Genomic DNA, 26,849 nt, shown 5'->3' on the forward strand with positions numbered 1-26,849 from the left:
TCTGGCTGGTGATCATTCTAAAGTAAGAATAAGATGTTACATTCCTGCTTAAAACCCTTCAATGGTTTTCAAAAACTTTGGGGGAAAAGATTTTTAGTTCCTACCATAAGGCACCCCTGGGATTTCCCTGGCAGTCCAGTGGTTAAGACTCCTCACCTCCATTGCAGTGAGCGCAGATTCAGCCCCTGGTAGGGGGAGTGAGATCCTGCAATCCATGAGACACGGCAAAAAGAAGAAAGAAGGTACTGCTTATCCAGTTCCCATTTTCCAAAGTAGTTCCCATGATCTGAGCCTCATGGTATTCGTACCTTTTTGTTATCTGCTCCCTGACCTTGAGTGTGAGTGGGACTTGTGACTTGTTTTTAACCTATAAAACGCAACAAAGGTGACACAATTTTAATCCTTGTTTTGCTAGGAGAATCCTCCTTGCTGGCATTGGTGAAACAAGTGTGATATTGGGGAAATCTATAAGACAAGAAACTGTCAGCCCAGAAAGACAGATGAGGACTAACTCCTGCCAGCAACCCCAGATGCTTGGAAGTGGATCAACCCTAGTAGAGTCTTCACATGAGAAACCAGTCTTGGCTGACACCTTGACAGCCCGCTGCAAGGACCCAGGTTAGCTGTGCCTGGACCTTCATCCACAGATACTATGAGATAACAATTGTGTGCCATTTTCAGCCACTAAGTATGTAGTAATATTGTTAGAAAACGGTAACTAACACAGCATCCTAATGTCAATGGCTAGGTCCTTGTCCCAAACCCAACCTGGGTGCCTCTGGAAGGAGGGAGGTTGTTGATTTGAGAAACTAATGAAAAATAGATTGGAGACCCTCCGGGAGACAGATGCCCTAGGGTGTGTGTGTGCACGTGTCTAGATGGGGAGGGAATAGTAGCAGGGATGAAAAGCTCCAGACGCCACAAGGGGACTCGGGGATGTGCTCTGGAAGTGGGGGTGCTTTCTGATGTCTTGTGTGCTCCTTTCTGCTCTCTCTGACATCACTCTGGGGAAATCTTTGTCCACTCATAGTAGCACAGGGTAACCTTACAGCTGGGCTGGGAGAGGAGTGGATACTAACAGATACAAGCAGCTCCACCTCCAAGGGTTTTATTCACCTTTGTCCCACCCTGAGCCACATGAACACCCAAATACGTACATGCGTGCAGGAACATACTTGCAGTCAGCCAGATGATTACTGCAAAACAGAGATGAAAATAGATTCATTATTATATAAGATTACCTGGTAAGAAGAGGGTGATAAATGGGGAGTGGTCTTGACCATATTTCAACACCATAGATTCTCTGCTTTGAAAATAACTCAAATTCCTCTGACTTCCCTGATGGCTCAGCTAGTAAAGAACCCACCTACCAGCACAGGAGATGCAGGACACATGAATTTGATTCCTGAGTGGAGAAGATCCCCTGGAGAAGGAACTGGCAACCCACTCCAGTATTCTTGCCTGGGAAATCCCATGGACAGAAGAGCCTGACAGGTGAAGAGTTGGATACAACTAGCAACTAAACAATAGCTCTTGGGTCAACCAATGGTCACATCCTCTCGTTGACTTCCTCCAACAATAAATAACAAAGAAGAACTTCTGACAACCTCCAGAGACTAAACATGGATCACTTACAAGACAAAAAAAAAAAAAAAAGATTTGTTTTGTTCAATGAGTGCTAAAACCCCAGTGTCAAAAGCAGTGCCTGGGACTTCCCTGATGGTCCAGTGGTTAAGACTCCATCTGCTGATGTAGGGGACAGTGGTTTGATCCCTGGTCTGGGAAGATTCCATATGCCTGCGGGTCAGGTGCTACAACTACTGAAGCCTGTGCTCTGGAGCCCGTGCTCCCCAATAGAAGCCACCCCAGTGAAATGTCCACGCACCCCAACTACAGAGTAGTTTCCGCTCACCACAACTAGAGAAAAGCCTGTGGGCAGCAATGAAGACCCAGTACAGCCACAATTAAATAAAAATTAAACCCAGTTCCTGGCATTTTGTGGCCCCTCAATGAATAATAATTGAGTAAATCTGACTTGTCAGTAGCACTGACTACGAAAAGAAAATGATCTTTTCTAATTGTAAAAGATAAAGCTTTCAATCTAGGGTTTTACGTGTTAAGAATCACGTAAGTGAGGTGAGGGTGCTGTTTAAATCTTCTGTTTCAGGGCATCATCACCCTGTTTATAGTAGGTCTCGGTGTAGTTTTGTGGGGCGTGGTTTCAATGGCAATTTAATCTTCAGAGCCTTTGTGGTACTATTTTGGTCAGCTTGGTTGATCTGGTGCTGCTGGAGCTCTACCTGGTCCCTACCGATGCTGCCTGAGTGGGTGGAAAGGGAATGCAACTGGGTGGGTAGGGGATCGTCTGCCCGTGGGGAAGAGGAACTTCCTGGGGAGAGTGCTTTGTGTGGTGGCACCTCCCTGCCAGTACCAGTAGCACCCAGCCATCTGGTGTCTCTAGGGATATGTGTGTGTGTGTGTGTGTGTGTGTGTGTGTGTGTGTGTGTGTGTGTGTGTGTGTGTGTGTCTGTGTGTGTCTTCGGGGGGCAGTGGGGACTCCCAGGACTGGCTGGGACACTGTGTACTTCCTGGAGCTCTGCTAGTGCCACCTGGAGCCTGGTTTCTCTCTGTGGGTGAGTGGAGTCTCAGGTTTGTGGGGGACAAAGAGGGTTCTCAAGTAGGATCCCCCTTGTCAGCGCCACTTCACCCTGACTTCAGCTCTTGGTGGGGGAGAGGAGACTCAGGTCCAAGGGGTAAAGCTGCTTCCTGTCTGGGTGATGTGGAGGTCGCTGGCTGAAGTGCCATGATGAGGCTGCAGCGTGGTCCGCTGTGAGTTCCCACCGGAGGTCTGAGCCGAATGTGGGGCGCGTGTGTGCTGGGAGTCACCACGCTTGTTATTTCTGCCTGAGGCAGCTGGGGAATCACTGGATAAGAATGGATTTTCTTGTTCCCAAATTTAAAGCTCAGAATCTCGCAAAGCTGTGAAAAGCATTCTGTGTGTGAGTGACCCTGGCTAAGAGCTCACTCCTTCCCGCTGACGTTAGGAACCAAAGCCTTTGCCTAATGTGAGCTGTTGGTGAGTGAATGAACAAACACAGTTTAGTTATTTACTTTGCATTCACGAGACTCTTAGGTTCTCAGCCAGGGGTGGTTTTGCCCCCAGAGGGGACAATTGTCAATGTCTGGAGACATTTTCGCTGTCACCACTTGGAGAGAGAGTGTCGCTGGTTTCCAGAAGGTACTGTTTTCCATGGGGTGCTACTGAGCCTCCCATAGTGTGCACAAAACACCCCCCCAATCCCCCCACAATGGCAACAGTGCAAGGCTGAGAAACCCTCAGGTTGGTGACATGCCATGGCAGCCTATGACCACCAGATGGCAGTCATGCCTGCTGCTAAGATGTTAGATCACAGGCGCTCGCCAGCCCCAGATGCATTCTCCTGGGGCTCAGTTGTGTCTGACTCTTTGCAACCCCACGGACTGTATAGCCCACCAGGCCCCTCTGTCTGTGGAATTCTCCAGGCAAGAATACTGGAGTGTGTTGCCATGCCCTCCTCCAGGGGATCTTAAAGTACAATATAAGGGTTCCTCTGTTCCCCTGCAAGTCTCACCCTTAAAGAAATGAGTTTGGGACTTCCCTGGTGGCCCAGGGGTTAAGAATCCAGCTGCCAGCATGGGGGACACAGGTTCGATCCCTAGTCTGGGAAGATCTCAGCCACGGGGCAACTAAGCCCATGCTCTGCAACAAGAGAAGTCACTGCACTGAGAAGCCTGCACACCCCAATTAGAGACTAGCCCTTGCTTGCCACAACTAGAGAAAGCCTGTGCACAGCAACGATGATAAAATAAAAATAGCACTGCCAAAAATAAAAAAGAATTGAGTTTGAATCTGTGTATCTATTCAGAATCTTTCCTCATGTATGGGTGTATGTGTATGTATATATGTGTATGTACACACACATATGTCACCAGCATCGTACTGTTTCTTTTGTTTTACAACTCACTTTTTTTTCTCAACATTATACTCTGGATAACTTTACAAGTCCTCTTGAGCTACCATGTGCTTTAAATGGATGCATAGTGTCTGGTGTATGGACATACTATAATTTATTTATATATATTCTTTTTGATGGGCACTTGAGTTCTTACCAGTTTTTTTTTTCCTTTCTTCCAAATGCAAGCAATTCTGTGATCATCCTGCTATGGCTACAGGATAGGTTTCCAGAAATGTAATGAGTCAGAGTGCATGAAAGGTGGAATCTTGATGACTCAGAAGCACTGATTTGTGCTCCAAAGTGCAGGAGAGGATCCATTTCCCCATATTCTCACCTATATTGGTATTCATTAGTACCTAATACCTATATTAAATACTGTTTTTTTTTTTTTTACTTTTTGGCTGTGCTGTGTGACATGTGGCCTCTTAGTTCCCTGACCTGGAATGGAACCCGAGCCTGCTGCATTGGAAGTACAGAATCTTAACCACTGGACTGCCAAGGAAGTCCTCAATATTTGACTATCTTTAATTCATATTTTATTGTATTATTCTTAATGAAGTTGGATGTTTTTTCATATTTTCTAATGTTTATCAGTACATTTCCCAATTTTATATTCAATTTAGAAAAATCAATTTGAAGTAGCTCTTTATATGTTTTGCTTATTATTGCTTTGTCTGAATTTTGATTTTGAGTAAGGGTTGTTCAGTTCAGTTCAGTTCAGTCGCTCAGTTGTTTCTGACTCTTTGAGACCCCATTATCTGCAGCATGCCAGGCCTCCCTGTCTATCACCAACTCACGGAGTTTAACCAAACTCATGTCCATTGAGTCGGTGATGCCATCCAACCATCTCATCCTCTGTCATCCCCTTCTTCTCCTGTCCTCAATCTTTCCCAGCATCAGGGTCTTTTCAAATGAGTCAGCTCTTTGCATCAGGTGGCCAGAGTATTGGAGTTTCAGCTTCAACATCAGTCCTTCCAATGAACACCCAGAACTGATCTCCTTTAGGATGGACTGGTTGGTCTCCTTGCAGTCCAAGGGACTCTCAAGAGTCTTCTCCAACGCCACAGTTCAAAAGAATCAATTCTTTTGCGCTCAGCTTTCTTTATAGTCCAACTCTCACATCCATACATGGCTACTTGAAAAACCATAGCCTTGACTAGACGGACCTTTGTTGACAAAGTAATGTCTCTTTTTTAATATGCTATCTAGGTTGGTCATAACTTTCCTTCCAAGGAGTAAGCGTCTTTTAATTTATGGCTGCAATCACCATCTGCAGTGATTTTGGAGCCCCAAAAAATAAAGTCAGCCACTGTTTCTCCTGTTTCCCCATCTATTTGCCATGAAGTGATGGGATCAGATGCCATGATCTTAGTTTTCTGAATATTGAGCTTTAAGCCAGCTTTTTCACTCTCCTCTTTCACTTTCATCAATAGGCTCTTGAGTTCTTCTTTGCTTTCTACCATAAGGGTGGTGTCATCTGCATACCTGAGGTTATTGATATTTCTCCCAGCAATGTTTATTCCAGCTTGTGCTTCTTCCAGCCCAGCGTTTCTCATGATGTATTCTGCATATAAGTTAAATAAGCAAGGTGACAATATACAGCCTTGACGTACTCCTTTTCCTATTTGGAACCAGTCTGTTGTTCCACAATCACAGACAACTAGCCAATCTGATTACACCAATCACAGCCTTGTCTAACTCAATAAAATTAAGCCATGCAGTGTGGGGCCACCCAAAATGGATGGGTCATGGTGGAGAGGTCTGACAGAATGTGGTCCACTGGAGAAGGGAATGGCAAACCACTTCAGTATTCTTGCCTTGAGAACCCCAAGAACAATATGAAAAGGCAAAAAGATAGGACACTGAAAGATGAATTCCCCAGGTCAGTAGGTGTGTAGGGTAAGGTAGTTAGAGAAGGCGAGGTTCAGAAAAAGAATGAGACCGGCACTTTACAGGAACGGATCACCTTTAATGAGGCGAGAAGGAGCAGCAGTCAGATTAGTGAGCTGCTACACTAACCTGCCTGGAAAATCCCATGGACAGAGGAGCGTGGTAGGCTACAGTCCATGGGGTCGCAAAGAGTCGACAGGACTGAGCGACTTCACTTTCACTTTTCACTTTCATGCATTGGAGAAGGAAATGGCAAACCACTCCAGTGTTCTTGCCTGGAGAGTCCCAGGGACGGGGGAGCCTGGTGGGCTGCCGTCTATGGGGTTGCACAGAGTCGGACACGACTGAAGTGACTTAGCAGCAGCAGCAGCACTAACATAAGAAATGAGTAAATATATATAGGCACGTATGTGAAAAGTTGCTGTCTTAAGGAGGCCTGTTCTTCTCCAAGGTTGTTCGGAGTAGTTATCTCTTAAACAGCAAGGGTAAGGAATTTTGGAGATTGGCCAGAGGCTGGACTGGCTGGGAGCTGGGCGTAATCAACCTAATGTCCATTTTTTTCTTCGGGTGAGAGAGTTCTTTGTTTTGCATAGAATGGTGGGGAGGACCCGGAGGGGAGTTTTAACTCCAGGCTACCTCCAGCCATGCAACTTTCCTTCAAGGTGCCCAATATGCTACTGGAGATCAGTGGAGAAATAACTCCAAAAAGAATGAAGGGATGGAGCCAAAGCAAAAACAACACCCAGTTGTGGATGTGACTGGTGATAGAAGCAAGGTCTGATGCAGTAAAGTGCAATATTGCATAGGAACCTGGAATGTTGGGTCCACGAATCAAGGCAAATTGGAAGTGGTCAAACAGGAGATGGCAAGAGTAAACGTCAACATTCTAGGAATCAGCGAACTAAGATGGACTGGGATGGGTGAATTTAACTCAGATGACCGTTATATCTACTACGGTGGGCAGGAATCCCTTAGAAGAAATGGAGTAGCCATCATGGTCAACAAAAGAGTCTGAAATGTAGTACTTGAATGCCATCTCAAAAATGAAAAAATGATCTCTGTTTGTTTCCAAGGCAAACCATTCAATATCACCATAATCCAAGTCTATGCCCTGAGCAGTAATGCTGAAGAAGCTGAAGTTGAATGGTTCTATGAAGACCTACAAGACTTTTTAGAGTAAGGGGTGAGTTAGGGATAAAACTTAATATTTTGTCAAACAGCTAGCCAATTGAACTAACAACCTTTAGTACTTAATCCCTTCCTTTCAATTGTAATGAAATGCATGCATCCCAGGGTCTAATTTCAGACTGTGGCTCAGATCATGAACTGCTTATTGCCAAATTCAGACTTAAATTGAAGAAAGTAGGGAAAACCACTAGTCCATTCAAGTATGACCTAGATCAAATCCCTTATGAGTATATAGTAGAAGTGACAAATAGATTTAAGGGACTAGATCTGATAGACAGAGTGCCTGATGAACTATGGACAGAGGTTTGTAACACTGTACAGGAGACAGGGATCAAGACCATCCCCATGGAAAAGAAATGCAAAAAAGCAAAATGGCTGCCTGAGGAGGCCTTACAGATAGCTGGGAAGAGAAGAGAAGTGAAAAGCAAAGGAGAAAAGGAAAGATATTCCTATCTGAATGCAGAGTTCCAAAGAATAGCAAGGAGAGGTAAGAAAGCCTTCCTCAGCAATCAATACAAAGAAATAGAGGAAAACAACAGATTGGGAAAGACTAGAGATCTCTTCAAGAAGATTAGAGATACCAAGGGAACATTTCATGCAAAGATGGGCACAATAAAGGACAGAAATGGTATGGACCTAACAGAAGCAGAAGATATTAAGAAGAGGTGGCAAGAATACACAGAAGAACTGTACAAAAAAGACCTTCACGACCCAGATAATCACGATGGTGTGATCACTCACCTAGAGCCAGACATCCTGGAATGTGAAGTCAAGTGGGCCTTAGAAAGCATCACTACGAACAAAGCTAGTGGAGGTGATGGAATTCCAGTTGAGCTATTTCAAATCCTGAAAGATGATGCTGTGAAAGTGCTGCACTCAATATGCCAGCAAATCTGGAAAACTCAGCAGTGGCCACAGGACTGGAAAAGGTTAGTTTTCATCCCAATCCCAAAGAAAGGCAATGCCAAAGAATGCTCAAACTACCGCACAATTGCTCTCATCTCACATGCTAGTAAAGTAATGCTCAAAATTCTCCAAGCCAGGCTTCAGCAATACGTGAACTGTGAACCTCCAGATGTTCAAGCTGGTTTTAGAAAAGGCAGAGGAACCAGAGATCAAATTGCCAATATCCGCTGGATGATCGAAAAAGCAAGAGAGTTCCAGAAAAACATCTATTTCTGCTTTATTGACTATGCCAAAGCCTTTGACTGTGTGGATCACAATAAACTGTGGAAAATTCTGAAAGAGATGGGAATACCAGACCACCTGACCTGTCTCTTGAGAAACCTGTATGCAGGTCAGGAAGCAACAGTTAGAACTGGACATGGAACAACAGACTGGTTCCAAATAGGAAAAGGAGTACGTCAAGGCTGTATATTGTCACCCTGCTTATTTAACTTATATGCAGAATACATCATGAGAAACGCTGGGCTGGAAGAAACACAAGCTGGAATCAAGATTGCCGGGAGAAATATCAATAACCTCACATATGCAGATGACACCACCCTTATGGCAGAAAGTGAGGAAGAACTAAAGAGCCTCTTGATGAAAGTGAAAGAGGAGAGTGAAAAAGTTGGCTTGAAGCTCAACGTTCAGAAAACTAAGATCATGGCATCTGGTTCCATCACTTCATGGGAAATAGATGGGGAAACAGTGGAAACAGTGTCAGTCTTTATTTTTTGGGGCTCCAAAATCACTGCTGATGGTGATTGCAGCCATGAAATTAAAAGACGCTTACTCCTTGGAAGGAAGGTTATGGCCAACCTAGATAGCATATTTAAAAGCAGAGACATTACTTTGCCAACAAAAGTCCATCTAGTAAAGGCTATGGTTTTTCCAGTGGTCATGTATGGATGTGAGAGTTGGATGGTGAAGAAAGCTGAGTGCCGAAGAATTGATGCTTTTGAACTGTGGTGTTGGAGAAGACTCTTGAGAGTCCCTTGGACTGCAAGGAGATCCAATCAATCCATCCTAAAAGAGATCATTCCTGGGTGTTCATTGGAAGGACTGATGTTGAAGCTGAAACTGCAATACTTTGGCCACCTCATGCGAAGAGTTCACTCATTGGAAAAGGCCCTAATGCTGGGTAGGATTGGGGGCAGGAGGAGAAGGGTACGACAGAGGATGAGATGGTTGGATAGCATCACTGACTCGATGGACATGGGTTTGGGTAGACTCTGAGAGTTGGTGATGGACAGAGAGGCCTGGCGTGCTGCAATTCATGGGGTCGCAAAGAGTCGGACACGACTGAGCGACTGAACTGAACTGAACTGATACCTAATCTTGTGCTGGTTTTAGAGTGATTTTTTTTTTTTTTTGCCACAGTGCGTGGCATGCAGGGTCTTAGTTCCCTGATCAGGGATTGAACCTGTGGCCACTGCAGTGGAAGCATGGAGTTGTAACCACTGGACCACCAGGGACATCCCAAGTTTTTATATTTAGAATGTAGTCGGAGATCCGAAAGTCTGAGCTGGAGATGTCAACTTGCCCACTTGGTAACTGAAGGTTAAGGAAGAGATGTACTCATTGAGGGCAGAGCATCAGCTGGGAGAGAAAGTGATCTTGGCTTGAACGTCAAAGAATTTCTTGTCTTTACAGCCAGGGAGAGGGAGAGGAGCAAGAAGAGCAGAAGGGAAGGTAGTGGCCATGAGACGGGGCAGTCAGCAGAAAGGGAGGGGTGTCCTTTGAAGGTTGTCAAGTCATTATCCAGTGTTCTACTACATTATCTTGTTTCTTATTGAATTTTATTTTATTGAAATGTCGTTGATTTACAATGTTGTGTTACCTGCTTCGCTATCTTGATTTAAAATTTAGAATCTTACAATAACCCTGAGAGTTAGACAAAGCAAGTCCTACTCTTGTTTTTCAGGTGAAGAAACTAAAGGATTGGATGACAAATGACATGCAAAAGTGGTTAATGAACCAGTGGCTGAGTTGAGTGCAGACTTATCTTCTGATTTCCGAGTCTTGGACATCTCTCCTTAGAAGATGACCCCTGAGCTGCCACAAGGGATGTGTCAACAAACAGGTTTATTTTTTAAAGTTATTAACGCTATTTTATGATAATGTATGATATGAGTTGTTATTTTAAAAGTTGGATAATTTGGGAAAGCACATTCCAGGTAGAAAGCACAACTACCTGGAATAACTTCATGCATCTCTGGATGAAGTACCTGGAATACCTTCATTCCTGCTGTCTACACGTAGATGTGGTGTGCCTTCTCAGTGATTCAGTCATGTCTGACTCTTTGTGACTCCATGAACGGTAGCCCACCAAGCTCCTCTGTCCATGGGATTTTCCAGGCAAGAATACTGGAATGGGTTGTCATTTCCTCCTCCAGGGGATCTTCCTGACCCAGGGATGGAATCCGGGTTTCCTGCAGTGGCACACATGTACTAACGCTGTTCTTTTTGACATAGTCTCCTAGTGTACAATCCATTTTATACAATCTTTAAGAAACTTAATATATTGTGATCCTTCCTCATGCCTTTAAATAATGAGTAACTGGTTTTGAATGAGTTAGAAAAGCAAATAGAACAGCTTGGCAGAAGCAAACAAGCCTTGTTGGGTGGATGACCTTCAGTCCTACCCAGCTCCTATGATCTTTTTCTATACTTTCTATGGAACATATGCATTCACTTTTTCGAATGAACAGCAGTTCTGGAACTAAAGTCTCCACGGCTCACATCAGTAATCCCCACCGCTCTCTTGCAGCCCTGGAGGGCATGTGTTTTGTGCCTGGGCCTGACCTGATGTTCCTGGCCCTGTGGGTCCATATGGATTTCTAGTTTATGGGAACAGAATGAACACACTCTTTCCCTGGTCCCTAAGAGGAAGCCACACTGTATTTCAAAGATGAAACTCCAGAAGCCCCTATGCTCAGTTGAGGGGAACAAAACAGATAGGTTCATATGGGTGTCAGGATGGGTCCCAGGGAGGATCCAATTTCAAACCTGACACCAATCCAGAAGGCACACACACGAAGCCAGAGCAGGAGGGGAGCACATACCTTCAGGGTCAGTGGAAGCCCTGTTTGCCTGTTCGTGGTCGGGGCTGCAGACCTAAGGCACATTCTACCTTGATCAGACACCACTTAGCGACTAAACAATGAACAACAACCTAGATCCTGAGACTGTCTCCTGCCTGACTTAAAAAGCGTCTCTGGTGCATATTTTCTTAGGATGTGGTCTGTCCAGCTTTGAGATGCCAGGGCTGAGATGTCATGCTGGGGAGAGAGCCCAGAAGTCTGAACAGACCCAGGGTGTGTGGTCAGAAGTCAGAGCAGGTCCTCCTCGGCTTCTGTCTGGATTTCTTCAGGCTGAACTTTCCCACCTTTGCCTTTGCTTCCGTTTTACATTCATCTATGCTTTTTTATCACCTTTGCTCTCCTCCAACTCCCGTATTTACTGTCTCCATCTTAGCGTCATCAGGGAGGAAGACATTTGGAAGCATCACTACAAACAAAGCTAGTGGAGGTGATGGAATTCCAGTTGAGCTATTTCAAATCCTAAAAGATGATGGTGTGTGCTACACTCAATATGCCAGCAAATTTGGAAAACTCAGCAGTGGCCACAGGACTGGAAAAGGTCTGTTTTCATTCCAGTCCCAAAGGAAGGCAATGTCAAGGAATACTCAAACTGCCACACAATTGCACTCATCTCATACAGTAGCAAAGTAATGCTCAAAATTTTCCAAGCCAGGCTTCAGCAATACGTGAACCGTGAACTTCCAGATGTTCAAGCTGGTTTTAGAAAAGGCAGAGGAACCAGAGATCAAATTACCAACATCCGCTATATCATTGAAAAAGCAAGAGAGTTCCAGAAAAACATCTACTTTTGCTTTATTGACTATGCCAAAGCCTTTGACTGTGTGGTCTGTTTTCATTCCAGTCCCAAAGGAAGGCAATGTCAAGGAATACTCAAACTGCCACACAATTGCACTCATCTCATACAGTAGCAAAGTAATGCTCAAAATTTTCCAAGCCAGGCTTCAGCAATACGTGAACCGTGAACTTCCAGATGTTCAAGCTGGTTTTAGAAAAGGCAGAGGAACCAGAGATCAAATTACCAACATCCGCTATATCATTGAAAAAGCAAGAGAGTTCCAGAAAAACATCTACTTTTGCTTTATTGACTATGCCAAAGCCTTTGACTGTGTGGATCACAACAAACTGTGGAAAATTCTTAAATAGATGGGAATATCAGACTACCTGACCTGCTTCCTGAGAAATCTGTATGTAGGTCAAGAAGCAACAGTTAGAACTGGACGTAGAACAACAGACTGGTTCCAAATTGGGAAAGGAGTACATCAAGGCTGTATGTTGTCACCTTGCTTATTTAACTTATATGCTGAGTACATCATGAGAAATGCTGGACTGGATGAAGCACAAGCTGGAATCAAGATTGCTGGGAGAAATATCAATAACTTCAGATACGCAGATGACACCACCCTTATGGCAGAAAGCAAAGAACTAAAGAGCCTATTGATGAAAGTGTAACAGGAGAGTGAAAAAGTTAGTTTAAAACTCAGCATTCAAAAAACTAAGGTCATGGCATCTGGTCCCATCACTTCATGGCAAATAGATGGGGAAACAATGGAAACAGTAAGAGATTTTATTTGGCGGGGCTCCAAAATCACTGCAGATGGTGATTGCAGCCATGAAATTAAACGATGCTTGCTCCTTGGAAGAAAAGCTATGACCAACCTAGACAGCATATTAAAAAGCAGAGGCATTACTTTGCCAGCAAAGGTCCATCTAGTCAAAGCAATGGTTTTTCCAGTAGTCATGTATGGATATGAGAGTTGGACTATAAAGAAGGCTGAGCGCCAAAGAATTGATGCTTTTGAGCTGTGGTGTTGGAGAAGACTCTTGAGAGTCCTTTGGACTACAAGGAGATCCAACCAGTCCATCCTAAAGGAAATCAGTCCTGAATATTCATTGGAAGGACTGATGCTGAAGCTGAAACTCCAATACCTTGGCCACCTGATGCAAAGAACTGACTCATTTGAAAAGACCCTGATGCTGGGAAAGATTGAAGGCAGGAGAAGGGGATGACAGATGATGAGACTGGATGGCATCACCGACTCAATGGACATGAGTTTGAGTAAACTCTGGGAGTTGGTGGTGGACAATGAAGCCTGGCATGCTGCAATCCATGGGGTCGAAAAGAGTCAGACATGACTGAGTGACTGAACTGAACTGATCTGGGTTCTTCTGGCTGGTCTGAGAGTTAAATGAGACAGATTAACATGAGGAGATCAAGTAAAAGTTTAATAACAATACCTGTACTTGGGAGACACCCAGGAAAACTGAACAACTTATCAAAGTGGTCGAAACCCTCACTCTAAATACCGTCTTCAACTCTGGTTGTTTAGATGGTAAAGATTCTGCCTGCAATGCAGGAGACCTGGGTTCGATCCCTGGATCAGGAAGACTCTCTGGAGAAGGGCATGGCAACCCACTCCAGTATTCTTGCCTAGAAAATCCCATGGTCAGATGAACCTGGTGGGCTATAGCCCATGCGGTTGCAAAGAGTCAGACACATGAGCAACCAACACTTTTCAGTTAAAGACACAAAGAGGATGTTGTGGGTAATGGTTTGGGATTTCAGAGGGGAGGAAGTCAGTTTACAAGAAGATGGAAAAGCAAATGCTTGGCAAACAAGTGTTTGCTGGGCCAGTGGAGTCAATGGGATGCTGAGTGGAATTCTCACAAACAGACTCAGCTGGATTCCTCCCTGTCTCCACACCTAGTTCTCACTGTAGTTAACTCTGGTGACAGCTCCCTTCCTGGAACAGGCCCTCGCTCTGCATTCTTTCATACTGTTCAGGTGAGGTAAACAGATAGACTTCTTTTTTTTAAAAAACTTTCTAAATTTTATTGTTGGCTGCTCTGGGTCTTTGTTCCTCTGCGCGAGCTTTCTCTAGTTGTGGTGAACAGGGGCTACTCTTCCTTGCGATGTGAGCGCTTCTCATTGTGGTGGCTTCTCTTGTTGCAGAGCATGCGCCCTAGGGCATGTGGGTTTCAATAGTAGCTGCACGCAGTTCAGTAGTTGTGACTTGCGGGCCCTAGAGCGTGAGGGCTTCAGTAGTTGTGGTATACGGTCTTAGTTGCTCTGTGGCATATGGAAATCCTACCGGACCAGGGATGGAGCCTGTGTCCCCTGCATTGGCAGGTGGACTCCCATTTACTGTACCACAAGGGAAGTCCCAGAAAGACTTCTTGGCCTGAAATACCTTTACGAAAGTGAACAGGGCTACTTGGAATGTGTGGTGTCCCAGCCTGTTCTAACTGGGGGCTGTGCAGCTGTCCCAGGTCCAGGAAACTGGCCAAAGCCGCAGCTGTCCTGGGACCTCTGGGGTGAGCCACAGTTGGAACCCATCTTCCGTCCCCAGGGTGGGAAAGAGCATTTGTTCTATACTTTAAAAGATTTGCTCATTTGGTCAGAAAAGGTTGTTTGGCTGTTTTATGCCTAAGCTGTAAAGGGGACTAGCGTTTAGTTTGTGTAGTTACTCTGGGTTTTCTCACATGGTTCTTCGAGTTGTTATGTACGTTGGACAGGGCACAGTTTGAGGAACGTGGTAACCACCTGCCACATAAAACATCATGCTCTTGGGTCTGGAATGTATGAGGAATGATTGGAGTGTGTGGCCTGGATCCTGGGCTCCCTGTTTCCAGGGCATTGAAAATTCCCATGGGAGTTATTGGCAGGTCCAGCAGCTAATTATGGCCCCGAGAACCTGGGTGGCTTGAGGACTGCTGATCAAGGCGTGCACCGTGACCACACCTCATGGGCAGACAAGAGTGACCTGGAAACAGCCCAGGGCCAGACCTTCTGTGGATGAGGCAGAAAGTGACCCATTGGCTTCCTTAAGTTGGAGGAGGTCTGTCACTCAAGGCACAGTGGAAGCTGATTTTGGCCAGTTTTCTCTGTCCATCAGCATGAGTTTTGTAGGCTCTGTGGTAAGTGCTCATGGGCAAGGCAGAGCACCCTGTCGGGTTCACAGTCTTGTTTCCTGAACCAACATGTGTGTCCCTCGTCTTTGTGAAAAGCAAGCATGTGCAGCACCCTGGGACCACTCCTCTTCCCAAGTGGACCAGTCACTACCCCACAAAGGGACCAGGGGCTTGGGGGTGAGGCTGGGGAGGGGCTGGGGTAGTCACAGCCATCCGGCTCTGAGACTTAGAGCAAAGGCCCTTTGAGTCTATTCTCTTCTGCAGTTTGTTCTCTTAGTTTGCAAGTTACCAGCATGATCTAAGAGGCTGTCTTTTCATCTTGAGAGAAAGGCAGGACTGGGGACCAGTTTGCTGATGGTGGCCATAGGCTGGAAAGTCCACTGGACCCACATGCCCAGGTGGCAGGAGAAGTCTGGGCTGGTGTCTGGAGGAGTGATGGTGCAGCTTCTATCTCTGTGGTTCTCAGACTCTGGGATTTCACCAGAAAAGCTGCAAAGTGAATTTGGAGGACTGGTGTAACTCTTCCAGATAACTCTACCCCACTGTTATCACCATAGTTTCATTAAAGATAAGACTGCCAGTTCCAGAACAGGGGAAAGGACACAGCCTCAATCAAGTATTATCCCTAGAGATGGGTCAAATTCAGATGTATGATTGTTTATTATATTATTCTTGTTTATCTCAGTCTGATTGCCTGCTTTTTCTTAATTTATTTTTTAAAAAATATTTATTATTTAGCTGTGCCAGGTCTTAGTTGTGGTACACGGGATATTCCATCTTTGTTGCGGTGGAATCTTTAGTTGGGACAGGTGAACTCTTAGCTGTGGCATATGGGATCTAGTTGTTGACCAGGGATCGAACCTGGGCCCCCTACATTGGGAGTGTGGAGTCTTAGTCACTGGACGACCAAGGAAGTCCCCTTTCTTAATTTCTGACAGACAAGTATTAGGTTTATAAATCACAGCTCAGCAGACACAGATGAAAATATTCATTGAGATTATTTTTATTTTTAAAAGATGTATTTATTTACTTATTTTATTTTTGGCTGCACTGGGTCTTTGTTGCTGTGTGCAGGCTTTATCTAGTTGTGGTGATAGGGGCTACTCTCTAGTTTTGGTGTGCGAGCTTCTCACTGTGGTGGTTTCTCTTGTTGCAGAGCACAGGCTCTCGGGCACACGGGCTTCAGTAGTTGTGGCACACGGGCTTAGTCTCCCCGAAGCATTTGGGAGCTTCCCAGACCAGGGATTGAACCCACATCCTCTGCATTGGCAGGCAGATTCTTAACCCCGGGACCACCCGGGAAGTCCTCAATGAGAGTGTTGAAGCTTTTTTCGTAGGAGAAAGGCTGAGAGGCTTCCTTATCCTGAACCTGCCAGACAAGAGTCTTCAGGTGGAGAAAGCTCCTCCTGAGCTCTCCCGGTGCCCTCAGGGGGATGACCTTAAACCCAGAAACCTGGAAGGGGTGTGTTGGCGCATTGTTTATGTGCCCCTGAGGGAGTGTCAGGTTGTGGGGTTATTCATCACAGAGTCACCCATGAAAGGTTAACCATTACCTACCTGCCAACCATTTCCTACCACTGGGCTCAAATTCTGGGCAGGGAACCTCCCTCAGTTCCGGAAAGGAAAACCAAGCCACAGCTTGGCCCTGAGGCCCCCGAGGGCAGATGTGGTTCAGGGAAGAAGGAAATTACATTTGTTTTGTGAAGAAGAAGAACATTAGTATCATGTGAGGCTGAATGATCAGAGGCTGGCCTGGAGGACTGGAGAGTGTGGAGTTGTGGGGTTCCATCTGACATCAAGGGAGCAGGTGTGATGAGAGGGCTGGAGGATGGTCTGGACGTTGTGATGGGGGACTTCCACATCAGCCTGAGATATGGCAGGGGTCTGGGTCGGGGGAGGAGGGCAGCGGGAGAAACAGCGCCTTTGGGAAAAGCCAAGCTTGGTAAAGAACCCGCCTGCCAATGCAGAAGATGTGAGAGATGCAGGTTCAATCCCTGGGTTGGGAAGATCCCCTGGAGGAGGGCATGGAAATCCACTCCAGTATTGTTGCCTGGAGAATCCCATGGGCAGAGGAGTCTGGAGGGCTACAGTCCACAGGGTCAAAGAGAGTTGGACATGATTGAAGAGACTTAGCATGCATGAGCTTCAGTTAAGGCAGGGAAGTGGGGAACTGTGACTGAGAATATTGGGGCACCCGGGGCACAGGGGAGAGAGGGAGTGACTGTGGCACGCTGGGTCAGTAGGGAATTTGGGCTTAGGAGACACGTGGAACATTAGCCCCAATCTTGAGGTGCTGGAGCATTGCACCACAGGGCTTGGGGCATGATGAGATGCCCTACAGCCCTGGGAGGTCGAGTTGGAGCTCAGGTAGCAGTGTTGTCTGGAAGGAGCTGCATCAGGCCCGGCAGTGGAGGGGGCTTAGAAGTTGAGGTGGATTCCGTGGTCCTTAGAGGACCAGGGGCCTCCAGACGGTCAGGGCTCTCCAGGCCCGGGCCCAGATCAGATGTCCTGACTAGACCACAGTGCTCTTTCCCACAAACTCGGGCAGATCTCAGGTGCAGCAGCACAGTTGCCCTGAGAGCCAAACTGGGAATGTGTTTACCGGCCTTGGCTTTGCCAGCCTGTCCACTTCATAGATGAGGAGACTGAGGCTGAGAGAGGACAAATGATTTTCCCAGGTCAGGCTGACACAGGAGTGTCAGGTTTCCTGTTCTCCACGCTGCTGTGGCGTGTCTGCTGGCTTGGGGCTCCAATGGGCACCAAGCCCGCGGGCTGCCCTCTGGGGTCAGCAGGAGAGAAGGGGCGGGCAGGGTGACCATTTGTGAAGGAGAGGCTGGCTCAGTGCCTTCTGACTGGTGCCCGAGGTTGTGGAACAGGTTGGGCCGGGCAGTTACCTCCCCTTCTCCTCCCCAGAAACATCAGAGGCTCCTGGCATGTGAGTAGACCAGTTCAGTTTCCAGAACCAGGTCATTTAGAGAAAGAGAAAGGAAAGCAACCCTATTTGTTAAAATCCCAGGAATGGTCTGGGCCAGGAGAAGTCATCTCCTTTCCCTCCCACCTGGAGATTTAAAGCCATGAAGTGGGGTTTCTCTGCTGGTCCAGTGGTGAGGAATCCACCTGCCAATGCAGGGGACTCGGATTCAACCTCTGATCCAGGAAGAACCTACATGCCATGTGGAGACTAAGCCCGTGTGTCACAACTACTGAACCTGTGCTCTAGAGCCCAGGAGCCATAACTACTGAAGCCCAAGCACCCTAGAACCTCTGCAACAAGAGAAGCCACTGCAATGAGAAGGCCGAGCATCGCAACTAGAGAGGAGCCCCCACTCGCTACAAGTAGAGAAAAGCCTGTGCAGCAATGAAGACCCAGCACAGCCAAAAATAAATAAATAAATAGAATGATGAGGGGAAAAAACCATGGAATGAAATGCAGGGAAACCTCTTCTGGGGTGTCTTCAGCAGTGGAGAGGGGAATCAGGTCGGGGAAACTTAAGAACCTTCATGTTGCTGAAAAGGACCGTGTCTAGGCCATCTTGAGATGCACGCTCTGTGCATGCTGACAAAAAACAGGGCTGCGCCTGACATAGATTTTTACTGCCTCCCTGCCCTCCTACACTAGGCAGGACTTCTTGGTTTATTTGCTTTTATCTGGATCCTGTAGAACTCACATGGGTGGAGAGCCATGGCGGGGGGCGGTGCCATGACTTGGACCCACCCCAGCGCTAATCTCAGGGGCGAGCCAGATCATCCCCACCCCATTCTGTCTCTGTTCCCTTAGTTTTCCAAATCCCTTGAGTGTATCTGGAGAAATCCTTGGGCGGGGGTGGGGGAGCTGTAGAATGGATACAGATGGGGGCCAGGTGCCCTGGAATATCCTGGTTCCTTGATGCCCACCTGGCAGATGCTACATGTGCTGTCTATCCCCATCTTTCCCTTAAGGAGCTAAATGCTTACGTCTTATCCTCTGGCATCTATTACGTGGTGAATTGTGTCCCCTCCATTCATATGTTGTAGTCCTAACCTTCAGAATGTGACTGAATTTGGAGACTGGACTTTTTCAAGAGGGAATTAAGGGAGGAGAGAGGTCATGAGGGTGCTCCTCATCCAAATCTGACTGCTGTCCTTATAAATGGAGCAGATCTGGACATAGATGTGTACAGAGCAGAGGTCATGTGAGCACACAGGAGAAGTCGGCCATCTGCACGCCAAGGAGAAAGCCTCAGGAGAGACCGACCATGCTCAGACCTTGATCTTGAACTTCTGGCCTCCAGAATTGGGCAAAGATAAGTTTCTGTTGCTTAAACCAGGGGATCTTCCCAAGGATCGAACCTGTGTCTCCTGCATTAGCAGATACATTCTTTACCGCTTAGACACATGGGAAGCCCTCACCATATCTAGGGAAACCTTAATAAGTGGATAAACAGACCAGCCATCTCTAGGAGCCCCTGGGCAGGTTGTGCAGCCCGAGAAGGCTGTCTGCTTAGTTTTATGTGGAAAGAGACAAGTTCTTCCTGACCCTCCTGATCACCACTAGACCCCTGCTTTGAAGCCCTTCTCCTGGAATGGAGAAGGTCATATGCAAAAGGTCAGAGACACAGATCTTGTTCCCAACTGTGTCCCTCCTATTCTAAGAGGTGGGAAGGGATGAAGGGCTGCCGTATTGCATAAGTCCTTACATTTTGGGTCCCTTTGAAAATTGAAAAGAGGGGACTACCCTGATGGCTTCCCAGGTGGCTCAGATGGTAAAGTGTCTGCCTGCAATGCGGGACACCCAAGTTTGATCCCTGGGTCAAGAAGATCCCCCGGAGGAGGAAATGGTAACCCACTCCAGTATTCTTGCCTGGGAAATCCCATGGACAGAGGAGCCTGGTGGGATATAGTCCACAGGGTCGCAAAGAGTCAGATACAACGTAACGACTGAACACATGCTATGTGGCGTGGCCCCAGGAAAGAAAAACTTGAAGACAAAAAAGTCAAACCTGTCGAGTTATATAAAGCAACATCGGCTTTGACCGCAGATCTGAGGAGTCTCCAGTCCTTTCCAGACTGACCCGCCTTGGCTGAGATTATGGGGTGGGGGTGGGGGTGCAAATGATTCACAGAAGAATAGCAGTTTCAGTTCTGGGCTGGAGGAGGGGTCGAAGCCTGGGCCACTGAGCCCAAGGACCCAGGCTTCCTGGTGGCCATCACAGTTGGCCGTCCTCTCAGCTCAGTGGAGTAATGAGCGACCGAGTTGCCTCTGGGGGAGGAAACAGTTAAAGTCCTGCCGCGGCTGCAGTTGTCTGGGCGTGGTTCTACTGTCTGACTGGGGCTCCGGATCCTGGGCCCAGAGGCAGAGGAAGCCCAGCTCCCAGCGGCAGACCGACTACATGGCTGAATTAGATCTGATGGCTCCAGGCCCGCTGGGCAGGGTCCCTGCTCACCCTCCAGCCACTCTCAGCCCAGACTCGGGCTCGGCCAGTCCCGCAGAAGAAGAGGACCTGGGCCCGGGGAGCCCCCCAGGGGAAACTGGGGGACGGGGCTCTGCGTGGCAGGGGGCTCCTGAGGCGGAGGGCCCGGAGGAGGAGGAGGAGGTCCTGTGTGACTTCTGTCTCGGGGCCAGCAGGGTGAGGGCCGTCAAGTCCTGCCTGACCTGCATGGTGAATTACTGCCCGGAGCACCTGCGGCCGCACCAGGAGAACAGCAAGCTGCATGGCCACCAGCTGACCGAGCCCGCCAGGGACCGGGACCTGAGGGTGTGCCCTGCTCACCGCAGCCCACTGATCGCCTTCTGCAACCCCGACAGGCAGTGTATCTGCGAGCAGTGCAGCCAGGCGGAGCACAGGGGCCACGCCTTGGTCTCCCTGGATGCCACCCGCAGGGTCAAGGAGGCGAGTGCCGGGATCTGGGGGAGAGGGAGGTGGGGAGGCTGTGTGCCAGGGGAGGCCGCCAGGCCTCTGCCGTGGCTCCTGGGGCTGCGTTGTTTCAGCCTTGGTACCTGGCGGTACACCCAGTGTGAATGTCTCGCATTTGGCTTTGGATGCTACAGTAGCTCCCTCTGTCCCCACTGGCCCCACTGTCCCTGCACACTCCCTGTCTGTCTGTCGCTCGTCTTGCTAGTTTCCTGCTGTTTCTCACTCAGCTTTCAGCGCTGATCTGTGTCTGAGGGTGGGGTATACAAGGTGTATGACTGAGGACAGTGGTGTTCCCTCTGGCCAGGTCTGAGTGGCAATGGATGAAATGTAAACCTTGGCAGAAATTCTAGAGAAAAGAGCCAAAATTTCCCCCTAATTTCTCTTCTTCCCTTTACCCCAAACGAGATCGGAAGACAGGGCCCCTCTGGAGGTGCCAGCTATGAAATTCAAGACCTTGAGATGGGCTGAGATAACATAGAACTGGGAATGTCCGTCCTGGACAACATCAAGGACCACTTCCCTTAGGGAAAATAAACCTCCGCATCAGATAGAGGCATCAGGAGAGACAGAAACACTGTGCCTGTAATTTTATTCCTATCAGATAGGGAAACTGTTCCTGGAACAACTGGCTTTTCTCTGCCCTAAAGCTGAGAGCCTGGAGAATTCTTGGGAACAGACTTAAATGCTTTGTTTCTCTTACTTGAACTTCCTACAAGCACTTTTGTTCTGGTGTGTTGGTGGGGGGGGAGGGAGTTGGGGGAATGTGCAGTTGAACTTTGTCCCACATTTCTTTCTTTCTCTTTTTTTTTCTTTTAATGTTTATTTATTTAGCTGCATCGGACCTTTGTTGAAGCACACTGGCTTAGTTGCATATAGGATCTTAGTTCCTTGACCAGGGATTGAACGCTTGTCCCCTGTATTGAAAGGTGGATTCTTAACCACTGGACCACAAGGGAAGTTCTGTGCCACATTTCTTGTGTCCAGATGCTGGGCAGCTCCCTTGTTGGCACTGAGCACAGTGCCTTGGCCCAGGGCTCCGAGACAGCTGAGAAGGAGCTTCCTGGGAGGGGCAGGTTCCTATCAGGGTCCCTCTTCCACGTCCTCCCTTAAATGTGGATTTTTTCTGGTGTTAGTGGAAATAGTTCTGGAAAGTTCTGTATCCCAGATGTCAGTGAGTCACCATTTCCAGCTCTAGAATCCACTTGTTGACTGTTCCCAGCATCTCTAGTGCCAGGAAACGTCCGGTCAGGAGAGCTGGTTATTTCCACCCACTCCTCGTGTTCACGGCCACGAGGAGGCTCTGGATCAACAGACAGGTCAGAGGACAGAGCTCCAGGTAATTGAGGAAACTGGTCTTGGAGTGTTGCCATGTGCAACATGCTTCCCTGGGATTTCCCCATTCGGTCCTGGGATAACTCTACGAGGTGGCGACTCTTCATCCCCACCACATTTGTCCAAGCTCATACAGAACGGCTAAGTCTGGGGTGAGGGATGGGAGCTTCTGGAAGGCCACCCACTGGAGGACACAAGGAAGGATCCCAAGGTCACAATATTATAACCTTACTTTTTTTTTTTAAATGCACCAAAAACCTGCCATACATGTAGTAAAGAGTTGAAGGCAGAGTGCATTTCCCTTGTTCAGGGTATAATATCAGAATTCTGTCATGTTTAACTGGAAAGGGCATGCATGTACATACACACAGAGGAACAATCTCCACCAAATACTGCAATAGATTTTACCAGAAAAGGTCTCCCTCCCTCCCATCCTGGATCCACGCATCTCCTTCTTCAGAAGTATATATGCTTAGTCACTAAGTTGTGTCTGACTCTTTGCCACCCCATGGACTATAGCCCTGCCAGGCTTCTCTGTCCATGGGATTTTTTCAGGCAAGAATACTGGAGTGGGTTGCCATTTCCTTCTCCAGGGGAGCTTCCTGACCCAGGGGAATAACTCTACATGGGCATAACATCGATCCCCAGGGATCGAACTTGCATCTTTTGCATTGCAGGCAAATTCTTTACCTTTGAGCCACCTGGAAAGCCCCTCTTCAGAGGTAAACACCATCATATACTCTTCCTTCTCGTTCCTTTCAGAAATTCTGTGCCTGTAGCAGCATAGATACAATATGAATTTTAAAGGTAGTGTAAGCTGGTGCGTTACAGAGACATTGAGTAGTTGTCATTCTGAGCAGGGAGAGTTGTTTAGTGCAGGGATCCCCAACCTCCGAGATTTAATACCTGACGATCTGAGGTGGAGCTGATGTAATAATAGAAATAAGTGTTAGTCGCTCAGTTGTGTGCAACTCTGTGACCCCATGGACTGTAGCCCTCCAGGTTCCTCTGTCCATGGGATTCTCCAGGCAAGAGTACTGGAGTAGGTGGCCATTCCCTTCTCCAGGGGATCTTCCCAACCCAGGGATTGAACCTGGGGCTCCCTCATTGCAGGCAGATTCTTTACCATTAATAGAAATAAAGTACACAATAAATAATAGAAATAAGTAATGTGCTTGAATTATCCAGAAAACCATCCCCCTATTCACGGAGGACTTTTCCTCCACGAAACCAGTTCCTGGTGCTAATAAATTTGGGGACCGCTTATGTAGTACATGTGGGGAACCCCAAATTCGGACATCCCAGGAGGGAGCTGTGTCAGGTAACACAAAGACACCCAGGACAGTTTTTGGTGCTGAAAGCAGTGGCGGTTATAGGAGCAGTGTGGTGGCCCTGGGCCCCAGATCTAGGCGCTGGCCTGTTCACCACCTCTGCTCGCGGGTCTGCTTGTGAGTTTCTGCTTTTCTGCCTGCATCCTTGCTTTCAACTCAGAGCAAGCTTGCCCAGTAAGTGCTCTCTCGCAAGATTTCTTGCCAGGAGACCAGCTCAGAAGACACAAGACACAGTTCCTTGAGAAGGCTGCAACGTCTACCAGGATTATTTGGAAAGCCTTAACAGACCTAAGTAAGGCTCCAGAAGTTCCATCTTTCCTTCAGCCAGCCTGAACTTGCTGGAGCTGCTTGCTGAAGGTCACTTTGGATGATGTTTAGGGCTGCTTGCTCAGGCAAGCCTGTCATGCAGAGGAAACTGAGAAAGGCAGGGTCAGCCACAGGGACAAAGGGCAGCCAGGACCCTGTACAGGGTCTGCAGAGCAACTGGTTTCTCAGTTCTCCAACTGAGCCTCTTCTGCGGCTCCTATGCTCTCCAGCTATGCCTGTGGGCAAAAACTCTGAATTTGGGAATTCCAGTTGTTCTCTGATTATTTCTTCTGTGCTGCTGGGCTCCTAGGGCCCAGCCCTTTCCTGTGGGGACTCACCTCTTCCCCTTCCTGGGGCCAACTTCCCAGGGCCCTTTAACTTAAAAAAAATTTTTTTTTTTAAATTTAAGTATAGCTGATTTACAAAGCTGTGCCAATCTCCACTGTACAGCAGAGTGACTCAGTTTTAACATATATATATATTCTTTTAAAAATATTCTGTTCGATTAGGGTTTATCTCAGGATATTGAATATGGTTCCCTGTGCTATAGAGTAGGATTTTGTTGTTTATCCATCCTGTATATAATGGACATAAATTCGAGCAAACCCCGGAAGATAGTGAGGGACAGGGAAGCCTGGCAAGCTGCAGTGCATGGGGTGGCAAAGAGCTGGACATGACTGAGCAACTGAGCTGAACTGAATCCCAAACTCCCAGTCTATCTCTCTCCCTTAGCTTTCAAGAGCAGCTCGTCTTAACTCCGCTCACCTTCTCAGAACTCAGGCTCGCTGCCGGGAAGTGAGGCTGCATGCTTGCGTGCCTGTGTGCGTGTGTGCGTGTTGTGAAATCTGTACCATTTCTATGACTGCTTTTCTGTTCCTCGCTATGTTTATCAAACATTATCAAGAGCTTTTTGTGGGCTCAGTGTGCTGCACCCTCTCAGGGAGCGTGGGCTGTAATCAGGAAGCCAAGGCAGGCCCATGGCTCCCTGGATGTCCAAGGGCTGGGGCAACACAAAAGCTCAGCCGTGTGTTCCTAGGAGGAAGCCCCTGGTAGTGAGGGGTGGGGGGTCTTGGGAGGAGAGAAGGTCTGGGCTAGACCCCGTCTTAGACCTATAGGTCCATTCGTGGCAGGTCACTGCCTCCAACCTCAGCACAAGTTCCAGAAAGCTAAGGACAGGGTAGGGACGTGGACGCAAGCTCAAGGTGAAGCAAGAGCCAGGTTCTGAGAGCCACAAGTGTCCCCAGTTCTCAGGGGAGCAGTTAGTCGGCGTTGTTCATGGCTGTCTGCTGCCAGAAGGCGGATGGCTTGAGGCCATTCAGGAGAAGAGTTCTTCTAGAACTTCTGAGGAGTGTGTTGGACTCAGTATTATCTAACTTGTTTTTTCTTAAACATTCTACTGCCTTCGAGAGAAGGGAGGCTGCCTTACGTAACTGGACTGACATGTAGTCGGCTCTGACCAGCTGCCCAAGGAGTGAAGTCAGGGCCCAGGCGGGACTCTAGTGTCCCAGAGGGACACAGAGTGCCTGACACCATGTAGAATGTCTTTCTTTCTCCTTACTCCCTCTGCTGTTCCAGTTTGCATCTCTAACCTGACCCCGGCCACCCAGCTGGGTGCCACCTGCGCCCTGGAGGAAAAAGCAAGAAACAGTCTGTTAACATCTTCTTGAGGTGCCAGAAGAGATGCTAGAGGGTCTGACAAGGGCTGTGGAGCCTGCCGCTGGCAGGTGTTGGATCACAGACACGGTGCCCTTTGCACAGCATCTGTCCTCTCTCCGCCAAGGTGGGCGGAGCTCTCCGTGCCCCTGGATGTGGGGCATTTACACTCACTGGCACCCTTGTTCTGCTTTGGTGCAGAGCCTGCCCTGGCCTGCGATGTGTGTGAGGGTGACGTCTTGGGAAATCCTGGAGCTGGGGTCTGAGGCACCCCATCATTTTCTAGGAACAGGAATAACTGGAGGTGCTGGTTGCCTGAGTGGTCCCGCCTATCATGGGTAAGCGGGAGTGCCCACTGGTGGGGTGACTCAGAGGTTCCCACGAGGCACTTTGGAGTCCTTTTCTCCTTTAATGGCAGTCTGCAGACAGTGGGGAGAAACTCCTCCCTATATACTCTGGGGATCTCCTGGGTCCCTGGGTCACTCTGGGGCTGACCCCTTGAACATGTTCTCATGTCTGTGCTGTTGCCATTGTATGTTCTGTTGTGTCTCCCACCACCTTTTAAACAAGCACCTCATGTCCTTTCCGCCGCCCAACCTGGACCAGCTCACTGGGTAAGCCTTTCTGATAGACCAGGATTCCACAATCTCCCCCAAATAGGTCAGATCCCCTCCTTCTCCCCCGCTTCCCCCACTCCCGGACATCAGGTCTCAGGCATGGGAAGTCAGTGGACTCCCATGAGCTCTGAGTCAGAACCCTGGAGCCTGAACAGATGTTCCTGGCTTTTGGCAGAGCGAGGTGGGTCCCCTGCCCGCCTGGGCTTCTGTCCCTGGGGCCTGGGATTACTGCAGGCTTTGGTGGGAGGAAGGGGAGACTCATCAGGTGCTCCCTGCCAGTCCAAGACCTGTTAGGGCAAGTGACTCAGAACTCAGTGCTGACACACGCTGCTGTGAAAAGCAGCGAAAGCTGTCCTTTCTGTTGCTGCTGTCTCACACCCTTGTGGAGGCAGAAAGTGACGGGGGCCTTTGAAGTTCACAAACGCTCTGGTTTCCTGTCTTGTGAGGTTCTGGGCAGAGAGTGCTTAGGGAGGCGGAGTGGGGCTGGGTAGGGGGTGGGGGTCAAAGCAGGCAAACCCGGAGTTCTCATGTGGGCACTCACCTCGGCGAGGAGGGGTTGCCCTGCCTGCGTCCGGGAGAGAAGATTCCATGGTGGAAAGCAGCCAAGGAGGCACCGGTAAAATGACGAAGTCAACGATGCCACTGCCACCGATGGAGCACCCGTGAGGTGCCAGCTGCTGTGCAG

The 26,849-nt window shown here is 48.1% G+C and overlaps 1 protein-coding gene across 13 annotated transcripts in view; it reads left to right on the forward strand.

Moving 5' to 3' along the window:
- Positions 1-26,849, forward strand: part of TRIM16 (tripartite motif containing 16) — a 49,379-nt gene that overhangs the window by 8,045 nt on the left and 14,485 nt on the right. For 3 of the 13 annotated variants that reach the window (XM_081583894.1, XM_081583896.1, XM_081583897.1), the window contains exons 2-3: positions 416-618; positions 9,943-10,087. Coding sequence is in view for 8 of the 13 variants with exons in the window: in XM_081583893.1 (XP_081440019.1) it covers positions 20,401-20,901 (501 nt within the window). In the remaining 5 variants the exon portion in view is untranslated. Of the gene's footprint in view, positions 1-415; positions 619-9,942; positions 10,102-20,360; positions 20,902-25,394; positions 25,886-26,849 lie in introns of those variants that run through there. The other 10 variants (XM_081583887.1, XM_081583890.1, XM_081583893.1 and 7 more) reach the window with 8 other exon arrangements.

The sequence above is a fragment of the Giraffa tippelskirchi genome, chromosome 3 (genome assembly GCF_054371585.1).
Source record: "Giraffa tippelskirchi isolate mGirTip1 chromosome 3, T2T-mGirTip1v1.2.pri, whole genome shotgun sequence".
NCBI classification, from domain to species: Eukaryota; Metazoa; Chordata; class Mammalia; order Artiodactyla; family Giraffidae; genus Giraffa; species Giraffa tippelskirchi.